Source organism: Rattus rattus, chromosome 14 (genome assembly GCF_011064425.1).
Source record: "Rattus rattus isolate New Zealand chromosome 14, Rrattus_CSIRO_v1, whole genome shotgun sequence".
NCBI classification, from domain to species: domain Eukaryota; kingdom Metazoa; phylum Chordata; class Mammalia; order Rodentia; family Muridae; genus Rattus; species Rattus rattus.
Window position 1 is genome coordinate 18,589,999 of NC_046167.1, and position 17,702 is coordinate 18,607,700.

At 39.0% G+C, this 17,702-nt stretch overlaps 1 protein-coding gene across 3 annotated transcripts; it reads right to left on the reverse strand.

Annotated features, from left to right (window-relative positions):
* Positions 1–304: 304 nt before the first annotated feature.
* On the reverse strand, positions 305–17,433 carry LOC116883391 (aldo-keto reductase family 1 member C3 homolog). 3 transcript variants are annotated; one of them, XM_032884511.1, is made up of 9 exons: positions 17,350–17,433; positions 14,162–14,329; positions 10,722–10,838; positions 10,465–10,542; positions 6,312–6,434; positions 5,384–5,493; positions 3,842–4,007; positions 2,081–2,163; positions 305–565 (listed from the first exon to the last, which is right to left on the reverse strand). In XM_032884511.1, the coding sequence occupies exons 1-9, from the start codon at positions 17,431–17,433 to the stop codon at positions 523–525; spliced, it is 972 nt and encodes a 323-aa protein (XP_032740402.1). In that variant the 3' UTR covers positions 305–522. The 3 variants fall into 3 exon arrangements, with proteins under 3 accessions (XP_032740402.1, XP_032740403.1, XP_032740405.1); XM_032884512.1 differs by having other exon boundaries at positions 14,162–14,305; positions 17,326–17,433; XM_032884514.1 differs by lacking the exon at positions 10,465–10,542.
* Between the last annotated feature and the right edge of the window lie 269 nt (positions 17,434–17,702).

Sequence of the window (17,702 nt, forward strand, 5' to 3'; positions counted from 1 at the left end):
CCCTGGAGAGGCTTGAGGCCCCAGGGAGTGGGGATGTCTGGCAGGGGAGGGGCATCCTCTTGGACTTGTGGGGGAGGAGAAATGTGATGAAGAACTGTGGGATGAGGGATCAGGAGGGGGAACGACTGGATTGTAAAAATAAAACAAATTAAATAAAACTAATAAAAAAAGGGACGAGAAAGTACTGTAACTATGTGGGTGCTTCATACTGATGGTATCTCTGTGGCTGCAGCAAATGGCTTTGGTGATAATTAATCAAAATAAACAGATCAAAGTAACAGAGAAGGTACTGGGAAATATTCTATAGAGGAAAAAATGTTATTTTTATTTCAATAAGTGATTCAAAACTTAGTGCCATTTCTGTAGGTTAGTAAATGTGGCTCTAATTGCCTGTCATTTGTTAAATGTAGTATGGATCAACCAGAAGGGCCGTGTCTCATTAGCATCACCTCCAGCAGCAGCAGCAAGGTCTTTGTCCTCATTTAGGAGCTTCAGGTAGATTCTGCGACAAAGACTCTCATACTAATATTCATCAGAATATGGATAATTAGGGTGTTCAGCAGCTCTAAAATAAAAAAGAAAAATACCCAATGTGGACTCAATGGGTCTGGTTTAAACACATAAGATGTGAAATTGTTGTTCTTATGCTTTGTTATCATTTCTTACTGGATCTAGCACTAGAATGAATTTGAATTGCTTTACTTTCTGGTTTCAGAATCTACCTTTCTCACTTTCATGAACACAGTTTCATAAAAATATTTTTAAATATCATAACTAAGGTATTGCCAATTATATTCCCTTGCCTAGAACTGAAAAACAAAGAAACATGTTTTCATGAATATATATCTGACTTAATATATCTCATTAATTAAACAATGCAGAGGAAATCCCAGAATCTTCCATATTCCAGTCCCCTAAGGAAAATAGATCCTGACTATGCATGTTTAGTATGAAGGCAAGTCCAGATATTTGCTAACACACACACACACACACACACACACACACACACACACACAAATTAAGGCATCCTATCTTATGAATTCCAAGTTCAATTCTGCTTAATACCCACTTAATATTTTATCATCTGAACCTCATACAGTGTCTTGTTGAAACTCACAGATACAATGTCTTTTCAAACTCTTTGATGTCCATGAAATGTCTCATGTATTTGCTGATCTGTTTATATCAATACTAATATAATGTATAAAGTAATATTAATAATCATTTGATGCTTTCTTTCTCTTTCTGTTATTCCCATACTTTACCCATAATTTGCTCTGTGCTAAAAAAAAAAACTAACAATAAATCTGCCAATCTTTGAGCCCACATATTTGTGTATTACACAATACCCCTTCAAGCATATCACATTTATTTCTTCTATGATATTACTTACCACAAACAAAAGGAGAAAGAAGTTACCCCCCCACACACAAGCAATACCTTTAGGCAGAGTACTACAGGCAGTGATTGACTAGGGAGAGTTTTTATCTTCCAAAGATGAGGTCCTTAATTGGTTACCCAATACAAAGTGTCAGCCCTGGGATCATAAACTATTACCACATTGCCTTACCAGATTATATTTGTATATATATTGACATACACCTATGTAACGATAATAAAGAAAAATCAGCCATCAAATTGAGAGGGGTGAGAAGAAGCATAGGAGTGGTTAGTGGGAGGGGACATGAGAAAGGCTGAAAAGATGAAAAGGAAGGGGAGGAATAATGTATTTATATTTTAGTTACAGTACATTTAAAACAATGCTCCTGAATGCCCTGCTTTCTCTCATTTGTAACATTGTGTTGTAAAGTAGAGAATGAAAAAAGAAAAAAAAAAACAAACTCTCTTCAGTGCTTGAACTTCCGGATAAATACCCTTTCTTGCTTTGCCTTTGAATATGTCATCAAAACTTCCTTGAGCCTCTTCATGGAAACCCTTGTAACTCCAAAATTAAGAACCAAAAGACCCACTCTGGGCTTCTGAGCAAACGTGCTTCAATGGAAAGGAGGGATTCAACCTTAGGCAAATTGATACAATGTGTTTGTTTTATAACCTTCTGTCCTTTATTGAAGTTACTTACATGTTCACAGGAAAATACCTGAAGTTTCTGTTCAGGCCATCTAGGACTTCCATATCTTCTGAAGACAACTGAAATTCAAATACCTATCATAGTAGGAGAAAATGTTTTCACAAATTTACCTGGCTAACTTGCCAATCGTGAAAACTACACTAATACCATTGGTACAGACACAATATTCAAAATATCTGATAAATTTGTAAAAGTACAAAAGACATAGAACAAAATACACAGGTTATCAGGGACTATCAGGCAGAATAAAAACAGTTTTTCTTTTGTGTACTCTTTTATAATACTTTCAGAGTTTCACACAATGTCTTTCAGGAGATTTATTCCCCAGCCCCTCCCCTTGCTATGTCAATCATTCTCTCATTCATTCTCATCCAATAGAGAGACTGCTTTTTCCTTTTCATCTTTTTCATTGGACACATTTTGTGCTGCTAATTTATTTTGGGTATTGGGCAGCCCTACTATGTGGTCAGCTATCAGTGGTTACATTATTAAAGGAAAATAGTTCTCCTTTCAGTAGCGAATAAATATACCAACAGCTGACCAGTTTGCAATTTTGTTACCTGTACACCTTATCCTTTCTAAAATTTTGCCTAGCCGGAGCTGGTAAATGTCTTGTGTGTGCTCTTACAAATCCCTGTGATTTTAAATGCACACTTGCCTTGTCTGGAAAACACTGTTTCCTACATGTTATCACCACACACACCCCCTACCCTTTACCCTGTATAATCTTCCTACCTCCCTTTCTGTAAAGATCACTGAGCCTTGGGGTAAGATACAATGAAACTATAATTCATGAAGAGACTCAAACCTGGCTGTAGAAAAAAAACTAAGATGTACCACTCAATGACTTCATTGCAGTGCTCTTAAAAATTCTGAGGAATCCTGAGCAATGTTTTTAAATATAGAAGTGAATCTACTAATTTTACTGAATATAGTTATATTTGAACAATGTCCTTTTAAATAAACTTTAGGCAAGGAAATGTCCAAAGACAAATCATCTGTTTTTGTTCAAAAGAACTGGCTTGTCAAACAACTCATTCTCTAAATACATAGCAGTTTTAACCTCAAAATGACTTTCAAGAAGAAAAAAAAAGAAAAGAAAACAAAAAAATCTTATGTAGAAAATTCAAAGATCATCAATCAATTAAACTGAGAAAGCATTAACTAACATTCATTCAAAACGAATAAATGCATGAGTCCTAAACTGTGTGAAAATTTAGGGGAATTCAAAGATAAGAATAATAATTTGTAAAATAAAATCATCCAGTAGAGATCCCAGTTTCTGAAAACAGAGCAGATATATGTACAAGTCCGATTTAGTGATAGATATAAATCTCTGTTTTCTTTCAGCTGATGCTTCATTTATTATCTTGGAGAACCTGGGAGAAGAGTTTAAATAAAAATAATTTTGAAAAACAATAAAGAATGTTATTGAAAATGACAGAAAGGTTCAAATGTAGAATAAAACACAAAGTTCAATGCAACGAGTGCCTCACACCTAGATACATAACTTATGGGGTTGTTCTAATATTTATTGACATTTCTGGAAATGACTACAGATGTAAGCATTCAGTTTTACAGTGTGTTAGCAATGCTTGTAAATCATAACACCTGAAACCTTACCTGCACAGGAGAGCTTAGAGAAAATGATTTGACAATTGACTGAAAAAAAAATTACTTAGAAGTTTTCCAAAAGAATTCATAGGTAAGGGAGAATACCCAGGGTCCTAGATACCCAGAGCTTCATTTTACCTGAATGTTCTCTTTCATCTCCTTCTGTTCATAAGTGTGGGCCAGGGCAACAACCCCACGTTGTACCTGGTAGCGAAGGGCAATCTGAGCTGGACTTCGATTGTGTTTTTTGGCCATGCCACAAAGAACTGGGTCATTCAAAAGAAATGGGGCATTCTTGTCCACCCTAGAAAAAAAGGCAGAAATATTGAACTCCAGAAACTGAGTGTTTGGTTTCACATGGGACTTCCAAACACATCAAGATATTGCTCTGGACAAGAGATTATCACAAATTTCCCCTGGATCAGAAGAATCAATATTATCAGAAGACTTTCGGTTGTTAATCTGAATCAGTTCAGAGTGAATTCCTGAAAAAGGAGGATTATAGAAATAACAGTTGTTGTGCTTAATTGACACCTATTTACCGTATCAATGTCCAGTGTGGCACAATAACCCTGTGACAGTAGTTGTGCACACATACTGTTATGGTTTGCTTATGCTGAGCCCAGGGAGTAGCACTATTAGAAGATGTGGCCCTGTTGGCATAAGTGTGTCACTGTGGATGTGGGCTTTAAGACCCTCATCCTGGTTGCCTGGAAGCCTCTGTTCTGCTAGCAGCCTTCATACGAAGGTTTATTTCAGCTCCTCCTGCACCATGCCTGCCTGGATGCTGCCATGTTCCCGACTTGATGATCATGGACTGAAGCTCTGAACCTGTAAGCCAGTCCCAATTAAATGTCCTTTATAAGATTTGCCATGGCCATGGTGTCTGTTCACAGCAGTAAAATCTGAACTAATACACATACCTTGGCAATAACAAGTAATTCCATAATTACACTTAAGCCCCTAAACAATAGGGAAACTGCCCTGTACATGAAATCTAGCAAATTACTCATTGTTAATAAAGTTATGGATAATAGAGAACTTACAACTATTACTTTACTAAAATAGCAAGATCTCTAATAAGAATCTAAACGTCTGTCTTTGTACCCACACATAAGTGTTATCTTCCCTCCTCATCAAAGAAAATTTTCTTTGCCACAGGTGGAGACCACTATAGAAAACTACAGCCAATCAAGAATTGTGGAGCCCAGTCCCTGCGGATCCATCTGCAAAATACTCCAGAGCACAAAGCACAAGGAACCTTGCAGAAGAAGGGGCAGAGGATTGCATGAGCCAGAGAATCAGGAAAATCATAAAACTGTTTAACCTAGTAATACCAAAAGCTACATCCATAAAGTTTCACCAATAGGACTGCCAACTATGAACTAAATGGAGTTCAATGACTATATCACACTGGATGAAGAAAATCCCTGATTCCTCAAACCTACATAAAGACCTATATAAGGAAAACTGGGAATGGGAGAGGTGGCCTTCCCCAGGGAAGAGCACACTATTTTGTGGTCCAGTGTCAAGTGATCAGCTCTAAATAAATAATAGTTAGTGAAAAGGGGGCCATGAATTTGAAAGAACAAAGGGAAAAGCATACTGAAGGGTTTGGTGGAAGAGAAAATGCTATAATTAGATTACAAGTTTAAATAAAAAATTTTTTGTGTTTATTACCAATTTGTAGGTCGCTGAGACCCCAGGGCTGCATAGGCAACAAGGACAATGTCTTGTGACTTGCAGAAATCCAGCAGCTTGCTCTGGTTCAGATAAGGGTGACATTCTACCTATCGATAGACAATATAGAAATATGTTATACTATAAGAAATTCCATTTAATAAAAGTTTTAATGCCTATCCTCTTCTCCCTCTCCCTCTGTTTGTGTGTGTGTGTGTGTGTGAGTGTGTGTGTGTGTGTGTGTGTGTGTGTTTGTGTGAGTGTGTGTGCCCTTAAAGGATCAAAGAAGGTTTTAGATCCATCAAACTTTAGAAGAGCATCTTAACTGATGTGTCATCTTGCTGGCCCCCAAAGTGACAATATTAATATGAAAAATAAATGCAAAGTTAAATATAACATAAGAAAATAGATGCAACATTACAACACAATTACTGATTTCATACCAGTGATCCAAAGTTATTGAGATATAAGTTAGAACAAAAGACGAACATGCTTAAATGGTTGATTTGATTACAGAAGCTCTGAAGGAGATGAGGACTAATATGTCATCAGGAACAAGGTCAGCTAATGATCTATGTGTGGACTTCATTTACCTATGAAACTCCTGTAAGGAGTAAATTGTCTGTCTAACCTAGATACATTTTATACAGTCTCTAGACAGGAATATGCTTTTGGCTTTGGGGTTGCATTCATATCCACAGATTGTCAATTTTTTCTGATACTAATGTTACTCTGCCTTTTAATGTTACTAAGACACCATGGAGAAGAGATAAATTTAAGAATACCTGATGTTCTCCCAGCCAAAGACAACTACTATGAAAATTTTGTGTTTTACAAATCTAAGATGAATGAGAAGTGGGAAGGTATGGTTACCTGCTATGTGACAGAAAGAACATGAAGAACAGAAAAAGAGGCTGAGGGTCCCCACCTGGTTGCACACAGGCCTGTGCTTGAGCCCCGGCTTGTTCAGGATCATCTCTAGCTGCCTGCGGTTAAAGTTGGACACCCCGATGGACTTGGCCAAACCTGCATCCTTACACTTTTCCATGGCCTGGGGAAGGAGAGGTTGCATAGGATCATGTATATATTCTTAAAAACATGGCGGCAAGTTATCTGACACTGACACAAACTGGAGTCATTCGAGAAGAAGAATTGTCATTTGGGAAAATGCCTCCCTAAGACTTGCAGGTAGGCAAGTATACAGGGCATTTTCTGAATTAATGATTGATGTGGGAGGAGTCAGGCCATTGTGGGTGGTGATACTCCCTGGCAGATATTTCTGGATGGTGTAAGAAAGCCAGCTAGGCATACAGCAGCACTCTTATATGGTCTCTGCTTCCTTTTCTGCTGCTAAGTTTCATCCTTGTTTGAATTTTCCTGTCTTTACTCAGGGCTTGACTGTGATGTGGAAATGTAAGCTAAAACAATCCTTTCCCCTTTCAAGTTACTTTTGGCTTGTTTTATTACAACCATAGAAGACCTAACCAAGAACTAATGGTAATATAAATGAAAAACGAAACTGGTTAGAAATGGCAATGTATAAAAAAAAGCTAAACATAAGTATGACAGTGTATTAAAAAATAAATTCAAAGATAACAAATGGTTCAATTTAAAAACTTTGTTATGGAACCAAGAATGGAGCAATAAATGAAAAATTATGACTGGTTAAGAAAGAATTTTAGTATATGCAACATCCGCATCTATAAGGAAATGCAAGTTAAAACAATTTTGTGACTTAATTCAGTCAAAGTGTATAGGATCTTGGAAAGAAATGCAGCATACCAGTATAGACATGGGGAAAATGGAACAGTTATTCACTGTTGTTAGAGGTGAACGTTGGTGCAGATACTAATGAAGTTGATTTGGAGGTTCCTCATAAAGATAGAAATATGTCTACCACATGACACAGCCATCCTACTATGAGCATATTCTCCTATCAAGACACTGACTCATCCATTTCTGCTCTACTCACAATATCCATGAAATGGAAATACCTAGACTCCATCAAGGAATGCAAGGGTAATTTAAATTTGGGCCCTATGCACAATGCAATTTCATTCAGCTATAAACACAAATAAAATTCCAAAATTATCAACTTCCAATAAAATTGTATTGCAATTGGTAAACAGGTAGAACTAGAAATAAATAATTACTAGAGTGAAGCATAGAAAATCAAAAAAAATGAATACCACATTTTTTTTCATTTTTCTTTTTTTCCCCGTTTTTTCTTTATTAACTTGAGTATTTCTTATATACATTTCGAGTGTTATTCCCTTTCCTGGTTTCCGGGCCAACATCCCCCTAGCCCCTCCCACTCCCCTTCTATATAGGTGTTCCCCTCCCCATCCTCCCACCATTACCGCCCTCACCCCAACAATCATGTTCACTGGGGGTTCAGTCTTAGCAGGACCAAGGGCTTCCCCTTAAACTGGTGCTCTTACTAGGATATTCATTGCTACCTATGAGGTTAGAGTCCAGGGTCAGTCCATGTAGAGTCTTTGGGTAGTGGCTCAGTCCCTGGAAGCTCTGGTTGGTTGGCATTGTTGTTCATATGGGGTCTCGAGCCCCTTCAAGCTCTTCCAGTCCTTTCTCTGATTCCTTCAACGGGGGTCCCGTTCACAGTTCAGTGGTCTGCTGCTGGCATTCGCCTATGAATTTGCTGTATTTTGGCTGTGTCTCTCAGGAGAGATCTACATCCGGTTCCTGTCAGCCTGCACTTCTTTGCTTCATCCATCTTGCCTAATTGGGTGGCTGTATATGTATGGGCCACATGTGGGGCAGGCTCTGAGTGGGTGTTCCTTCTGCCTCTGTTTTAATCTTTGCCTCCCTATTCCCTGCCAAGGGTATTCTTGTTCCTCTTTTAAAGAAGGAGTAAAGCATTCGCATTTTGGTCTTCCTTCTTGAGTTTCATGTGTTCTGTGCATCTAGGGTAATTCAAGCATTTTGGCTAATAGCCACTTATCTATGAGTGCATACCATGTGTGTTTTTCTGTGATTGGGTTACCTCACTCAGGATGATATTTTCCAGTTCCATCCATTTGCCTATGAATTTCATAAAGTCATTGTTTTTGATAGCTGAATAATATTCCATTGTGTAGATGTACCACATTTTCTGTATCCATTCCTCTGTTGAAGGGCATCTGGGTTCTTTCCAGCATCTGGCTATTATAATAAGGCTGCTATGAATATAGTGAAACACATGTCTTTTTTATATGTTGGGGCATCTTTTGGGTATATGCCTAAGAGAGGTATAGCTGGGTCCTCAGGTAGTTCAATGTCCAATTTTCTGAGGAACCTCCAGACTGATTTCCAGAATGGTTGTACCAGTCTGCAATCCCATGTGAATCCTAGCTATGAATCTTTAGATATGAATTTTCTTGAGCCCTGTAGAGGCCAAGACATATGGAAATGGCCAGGGAGGGGTAGCTTTCAAGGGAAAGCAGTAGAGCAGAGGTTGGATGAAGGTATAATAGGGAGTAATGGAGGAAGAAGTGTTGAGTAGTGTAGGGATGGTATGCTGGAGTAGAGGGAACAGTGTAGGAGAAGTAACCTACTCTGAGGTCTTATGAAGAAGCCGGTAAAGCCTACTAATGTAAAAGCTTCCATATACATATATATGGAAATAAGGGAAACTTAAATGAAGTTACCACCCAAGGATAGTAGAATGCTCTTCCTATATACCATAGACTATCAAATAAAAAAAAAAACCAGGAGTTGTTGGTCCTTAAAATCTCACAGACACCCCCAAATAATGTGATTTGTTTCAGGGTACCCTCCACAACTTGATGGTATGATATTTTTGCTGCCCGGTTGACTCACAGGACTGGAAGAAATAAATGTGATAGCGATCTGGAAGTATTATCAGCACCAGTTAGCTTTTATAGTTCTGGGAGGTACTGTGTACATTAATGAGGGGTAAAAATAATCAGCCATTTCATTTAGCTGTAAAATCTCGAAATACAATGAAGACCCTTCTGGGAAATATATCCAGTGGTGCAATAGTGACACATCTGCTCTTAGAGTTATTGACCACTTTCTTACTGGATTTATGGATAACCCCAAAAGATGTAATTCATATCTGGTGCTGTTAATGAAGCCAAGAGTCTATAGTTGTCTAGGTCATAGGTCCTCAGGGAAAACTATTATTCTTCTGCAAAATAGAGATACTCAAATCCTGCCTGCTAAGTATTTATCTTTACCTCTACAATCTACTGTAGCTCCCAAATTTAACCAGAAAGCTTCTTTTTGCAGTAGATGACAATTTATCCAAACTCACTATTGGTCAGTTTGCAGAGAAGAAGAGACTGTGGATGACTCAATGCTAAGTCAGAAATTTGTATCAAAGTTTATTTTCTCTAAGGCTCAGGGGTCATCATGGGGATAGAGGTAGAAGGATGATGAGGCCAGTGTGTAGTGGAAGAAACAGGTTTTTTTTTCAATATGTTATGAGTTTATACAAAGGAACTCAGAAGCTGTACCTGCATGAACAGTCCTCATAAGTTTAAAATCATTCATAATTCCATCGTGGATCAGATGTGTCTTACAGATTCCCACTGCTAGCTGAAGTACTATTGTCAATTGATGGCAGCCAGAAGAGAGAGAATCAGTTTCATCATGTGCAGCTTCTGATAGCAGCCATGCACATATACGCGGTACTAAATGGACTCGATGAGGTTAAAGAAGAGCACATGTGTTAAGAGTTCAGTGTGGGTAAGGAGGAGTTGGAGAGAAGGTCATAGGTACAGATTTTATTCAAACATGCCCATGTAGGATATTTCAGAGTCCCCTCAATTATATTCCAGTCTTCACTTCTTTTCTCTCTCTACTTAGTCAGGGTCTCTGTCCCACTACTTTAGGGAAACAACTGTGAACACACACGAGTGTGCTCAAGGGAGCACACTCTATTTTCTTTTTTGGGCCGGGTGCAGTATATCTATTTTAATATCAACCAAAAGACTTCAAATCAAAACTAGTCTTAGGAGACAAGAAAGATCACTTTATACTTTTAACCACAAGTAAAAGCCTGGCCTAATATTCTCTTTTGGGTTTCTGTGAGGTCTCACCTTTATGCACTCACTTACCTCCCATATGGCACAGAGATCTACTGTCTCAAACAATATTTTTCCATTTTCATCTTTTGTATATATCTCTTCTGATGGCTGTAATAAAAAGCAATTGTTAAAGAAATCTCAGTAAAGGCATGCATCTCACCCATCACAATTGTCTTAGGAATCTGCTGGAAACAGGAAAGTAAACACTCAGGAAAGAACAGGAACACAGCATCATCTATCATTAGTATAGACAAAGTTAATAAGGCTACATGATGCAGATGGCATACCTTAATTGATACTGGGTAATGAATAAGATAGAGGTCAACATAATCTAGTTGAAAGCTTTTGAGTGATCTTTCTAAGCCAACTCGGACCAGTTCTGGTCGATGGAATGTATTCCAAAGCTGTAGGGTTAAAGAATGGAAGTGGTCTTAGATTAAAAATAATCAGAATTGAGAAATTCTGTCATGAATAGAAAGGGATAACCACAGGGAATACTATACATTTCTGTTGGGCCTTTTGATCTGATCTTATATGTATGTGAACTTCAGAATATTGATGGTTACTAAGAGCCACTTGAATTAATATGGGAAGGCACTACTAAAAATGTAAAATTTATCAAGACATAATGTTCAAATCTCTATATTGTCCTTGTTAGGGTTTTACCACTGTGAACAGACACCATGACCAAGGCAACTCTTATAGGGACAACATTTAATTGGGGCTGGATTACTGGTTCAGAGATTCACTACAGTATCATGCATGACAGACAGCATCCAGGCAGGCATAGTGCAGGAGGAGCTGAGAGGTCTACATCTTTATCTGCAGGCCACTAAGAGAAGACTGGCTTCCATTAAAGTCCACACCCACAGTGACACACATACTCCAACAAGGCCACACCTCCTAAACGAGCCACTCCCTAGGCCGAGCATATACAAACCATCACATTCCACACCCTGGGCCCCATAGACTTCTTCAAACATATGAGTCTATGGGTGTCATACTTAAATGTAGCATAATGCAAAGGACATTTAGTCCAACTCCTCAAATCCCCAGAGCAGTCTTGACAATGTTAGAAGTCCAAAGTTCAAGGTCTCTTCTGAGATTCATTTAATCACTTAACTGTACTTCCCAAGGCAAAACAGGAAACCAGTTGGGAAAACTCCAAACTCTGCATCTCCATGTCTCATGTCAAAGACATCTTCAGATCTCCAACTCCTTTTATATCATTGACATCAACCAAACTTCCTTCTCCTTAGCTGGTTCTACTCCCTGTTAGCAGCTTTCCTCAGTAGGTATCCCATGGCTCTGGCATCTTGGACATCTTGGAATCTCCAAGGCAACTTCATTGTTATAGTCTCTTGTTCCAATGTCTGAGATCCCATTATCTTATGGGCTCCTCCAAAGCTCTTGGGTCACTTCTCCAACTCCCCCCCATCCCCCGTATCTTTCTAGGCTCTGGTTGATTCCATTGATTCTGCTACTTCTGCTGCTGCTCTTTTGGTGACCATCCCATGGCACTGACATTTCCAATACACCGGGGTCTTCTGCTGTAACTATGCTTCACCAATAGATTCTTACAGGCTCTCTTCGTGGTGTCAAGCCCTTCTTTGCATGACCCTTTCAGTTCTGGGGTATTAACTGTAACTGAGGCTTCACCTTAACCAATGGTCTTCCATAGCCTCTTGCAGTGCCAAGCCTCAGCTTCTCTCCATGACCCCTTCATGCCTTTAAAACAAGTACCACATGGGAACTCTTACAAAGTACCAAGTTCAGCTGCAGCATGAGGCACACCCTTGGCTATCTCCGGAACACAGCCTCTTTGTATCTCAGAAAACACTTCCCAGAAAGTATCACCTGCAGTGATGCTGCTCTCTTCTTAATCACCACTGATTTCTTAGCTCCGGCTAACCACCATCAATTGTCCCAGCAGTCTTCTCCTCTCAAATATAAAGTCAGAGTCAAATGGCCAAATCTGCTGAGTTCTGTTGCATCCTGTGGCTGGAACATGGACCCCTTGTCCTATTACATTATCACCAGCATTCTGTTTTCCAACTCCTTCATCACCTAAGCTTAGTTGGCCTGAAACTTGCTCTGTAGATTGGTTTTGATTTCATGCTTATCTCCTAAATGCTGGGATTAAAGGTGTGTACTAACATGACTGTTTCTAAACTTAGCCAGATGAGATCTTGCCCTAAGGTCACTACTCAGCTCAATTTAATATTCTTGAACACAGAGTTCAGCTCCATTTCTCTTCCTGGTTCCTCTTGTGTTCCATGTGGAGAGGTTTAATGAGAGAAGAAGACTAGAAGAAGGAGGAACAAAGGAGGCTGGCCATGGAGGCACATGGAGGGAAGCAGGTAATGGGGAGAGAAGGGACAGGGACAAAGAAGGCAATGAGAAGAGGTAGAGCAAGAGAGAGAAAAAGAGGAGTAAGCCTGGTATCTCTTTAATACTTGAACCATGTATTTTATATTTTTTCTTTCTAAGCATGCTATGCTTGTTCAAAATATTTTTCATGAAACTTACCAGAGAACAAAGTTTCTGTTGGGATTTTTTTGAGATTTCCTTTTTCAATGCAATTAATATAAATCTCTTTACCTTAGCCTCAGGTAGACTCCTCAGACAATGGCAGAAAGCAGTCACATTCTTCAGCAAAATACCACCAAAACATTTTCATGCCACATACTGAAAATCTCCAATGAGTCCCCTTGAGCCAGGACTGCACAGCTAAAATCAATTTGAGCAACAAAGTCTTTCATATTCTTACTAGGATAGTCCATTTAGCCCCACTTAAAGCAATCCACTCCTTTCCAAATCCAAAATCCCCAAGTCCACATTCTTCTAGACAAAAGCATGGCCAGCCTATGCAATACCCTACTTCTGGTACCAACTTCTGTCTTAGGGTTTTACTGGTGTGAACAAACACTATGATCAAGGCAACTGTTACAAACACAACATTTCATTTGGGTTAACTTACAGGTTCAGAGATTTAGTACCGTATCATCAAGGTGGGAACATGGCAGCATCTAGGCAGGCATGGTGCAGGAGATGCTGATAGGGCTACACTTCATCTCTAGGCCTTTAAGAGAAGACTGAATTCCAAGGAGCTAGGAGGAAGGTATGTAATCCCACATCCACAGTGACACACCTACTCCAACAAGGCCACACCTCCTAATAGAGCCACTCCTTGGCCCAAATATATACGAAAGCTAATTTTTTTAAGTATCTACATCCCTTCAATTCCCTGAATATATGTTACATTTGTTTTTTAATATAAACCATCAAAAATGTGGTATGAGCAATTAACAATCATTGGACACAAATTTCCACGAATTGGATAGAAGTCATTTAACATTCTATGAACTCTGATATCCTGTTATTTTCAGTAGGAAAGATAAATATTAATATTCTAAATGTTCAGGATATTCTAAGCCACCTAGGTCATAAAAAAAACCCTAAAATTGATCAAATTTATTTCTGAGTTCACAGATCCAACTGAATTATGCTTCATTGAGCTTGAGCTCAGGAAAGAAAGGGATTTGAAAACCATACATTTCTAGAGAGTAAGAAGCATATGTTTCTCAGTAAATGAAACTAAGATTCATATATGATATGTGGATAAATATTATACCAATAAGCACACTTCACCAAGGCAATACTATAATTTTATGTTTTTATAGTACCCTTCATTAATTCATACACAAGCTTACCGTACACACAATACCTTTGTAGTGAGAAATATGTCTTCTCTTTTCACAACACCATCTGTAATCTTGCTTCGAATAGCCTCTCCTACTTCCTTTTCATTTTTATATACATAAGCAGAATCAATATGGCGGAACCCAATATCTATTGCTATTTTTGTAGACTCCAAAATCTTACTTGCAGGAATCTAGAGGAGGAAGCAAGGTTATGAATTGTACAAAGATGTACTGAGAGATATGAATGTAAAAATCACCTTCAAGCATCTTAAACAAATGAATCAGATTTCCAAGTTTTCTTTTTCATAAGGCTTTACAGAATTTCCACTGAGCAGAATGCATAACAGAGGTAGAAACAATCACTTTCTCAAGAGTTGACTTTTACCTGTTTGGGGGTATTCAGCAGAGAAGACTAATCAGACAAAGGTTTAAGCCAATAGAAAGTCTTTATTAGCTGGCCTATGACTACATTGGGCATTTAGGACCCTAGTGTACCATCGAGTCTTCTTCAGTGTGAGCTTTTAAGCACAGAAACAATATCCTCGGTTGGCATACTTCAGTTAAGAAGAACAAGGAAAAGAAGAAACGAGGGGAAGGAGAGAGGATGCAGGAGGACGAAGCATGATGGACACGAACCATGTGGCCACAAGGAACCGCAACACATCTGTTGGAAGCTACTTCTACAGAAGACTAGCCTTGTGAGACTGAGAAACTACTAGATCCTTGGACTTCCCATTCACAGCTGATCATTGTTGGGGAGGTGGACTACAGATTGATGTCACTAATCAGATCTTCCCCTGGCAGAGGGAAGAGGAATAATCTCCGAAGAAAGACCCTAAGATCTGCGTAACTGCAACATCTTTTTTGCTGCACCAAGAGCTGGGGCTGTTATTCAGTCCTCAGACACAAAACATACTTGCCGACAGCTGGTCTACCAGGAGCACTTTCCTTCCTAAGCCCACAGCCAACATGTGGAAGTCCACTTTCTCTCCATTGACTGTCCAAGGAAAGACATGATGGAAGCTCAAGGGGTGAGGGAGCCACAGGGCAGCCTAGAACGGGACCCTTCCGTTCTTCATCTGTGCCCAAAGCTGGGGCTGTCCCATAGCTTTTGGACCCATAACCTGATATTAGAGAGCCACTCAGAGAGCTGGTATTCCAGGAGCCCTCCCACTCCTAAGATCCCAGGCTCACAGGCCCCCAGGAGGGACAAGATCCAGTCAGAGACAGCAAGACAAACTAACATCAGAGATAGCCAGATGGCTAGAGGCAAGCACAAGACCCTAAGCAACAGAAACCAAGACTACTTGGCATCATCACAACCCAGTTCTCCCACAAGAGCAAATACTGGATATCCCAACACAGTGTATAAGAAAGATTTAGATTTAAAATCACATCTCCTGATGATAGAGGACTTTAAGAAGGACATAAATAACACCCTTAAAGAAATACAGGACAACACAGGTGAAGAAATGGAAGCTATTAAAGAGGAAACACAAAAATTCCTTAAAGAATTATAGGAAAACACAACCAAACAGGTGAAGGAATTGAGCAAAACCATCCAGGATCTAAAAATGGAAATAGAAACAATAAAGAAACCACAAAGTGAGACAACCCTGGAGATAGAAAACCTAGAAAAGAGATCAGGAGTCATAGATGCAAGCATTGCCAAAAGAATACAAGAAATAAATGAGATAATCTCAGGGGCAGAAGAAATGTCTACAAGAAAATCTCTTAAATCACACCCTAAAATGTCTCACAATCATTACCTTTAGCCCTATGCAAGCATACCCCATTTTCTGCTTGTCCAAAGGAAATCAGATACACATATTCACTGCTAGCAGAGATAATCAAGACACAGTTAGTATTCCCAGTGTGTATAAAATAGAAAGTCAATAAAGAGTGAGATTGGTAAGAGGACTTGAACTGATTCTGCTTTGATACTTTAAACCTTTGGAACTCAGACCTTTACTCCGTGTCACAAAACAAATTACAGGCGGGAAAATTTATAGTTGTTAAATTCGCATGTAGAACTGTGACTCCCTGTCATTATGAAGATTCTTTTCCTGTATCTGTCATCACTTAAAGCAGAAGTTTATTCTTTGCAGACATCTAAGGCAGCATTTTAAATTATTACCTTTTCTTAACATTTAGAACATAGCTCTAGAACTTATTTCTTAAGGGTAGAGCAGAAAATCAAATACATGCATGCCCACACAGTTTAATAATTTTAAAAACTTTCTTCCCTTAATAAAATTTATAATAAAAGGATGGTGGTTTTCCTCTCCCAACCCCAGCCTGACTTTCTCAGGTGGGAGGGGATTCATCAAGGTGGAACTTGAGAAGGACACATTGCTTTCTCTTGCCCTTTCTACTACTCTGGTTACTGAGAAACAATAAAGTTCTGTCATAATCCTCACAGCGATGCAAGAAGGATGAAAAGTTTCACAAGAATGAAAGTTCAGCTAACCTTTCCAATGTCACACAGTCGAATAGTCTGAGGAAGATTGTAGACTCTAGACTAGCTTCTAGGCTAATAAGTTCTCCACTTACTTCATGGTTTTAACACACTTCGCATTATAGTGTCACCTTTATCACTCTACAGGACCCAATAATTCACAGAATCTTCTATAAGGTCAAAGCTCACCCAGTTTTTATATTTTACATGCATCCAAATCTCCCAGTTTTTGGTATTACGTGGGAAATTTTACTTATCTCAATTTCAACATTTACCGGGAATTGCTGGAGGCATCCCATGATTCTATGTTTCTCATGTCCAGTAAGTTCTGATACACCTATTCTCTAGTTTTTCCCTTAGTGCAAGCAAACAAAGAAGAAAGATGTCCTGTACTGTAGAAACAAACCAAGAAACAATTCCCAATTTAACTAGTATCAAGTCAAGGGAGCTGTGAGACTATTCTGTGCAGTGTGACTTTCATATTTAGAATGAACTCAAGTGGGGGAAAACAGTGCCCATAATAATCGATCACCAATACCCATAACAACTGATTAACAATGGCTCAGAACAATTGATCACCAACAGTCTTATCTGACCCTGTTACATAAGTTCTGCTTATTTTGTTCTTACCATGGAGTAGCCCCAGCTGGCAGAAGCTTTGAACCAGAGATGAAAAGGAGAGTTCAGCTCCCACATATCATGTGTCAGTTTTCTCTGGAAACCCTCCACCCTTAACCCTTTGTCTTTTGTTACCTCTGGATTTTGACAAGTGCCATAGCCCAGTAATGGCATGAGGCGGCCATCACTGAGTCCCACACACTGCTGTTTGAAACTCATTGCTCTTCACTCTTCTGATTGTGCAGAGGGTGCACAATTTTTTCTTTCCTTTATACATGGTTAAAAAGGAAGGGCAGTGCCTACTCCTAGCATCTATTCAGTGTTTAATCATTAGCATGTGGAAGGGGAGAGGTTGGTGCAAATCAACCATGGAGAGCAGTCAGAACCCATTAAATGATTTATATAATTGTAGTTTTTTTTCCCTAGGGTGCAGCTACTGACACTGAAACAGTTAGTTTTAAATACTTTTTCTCGTCATTGTTTACACA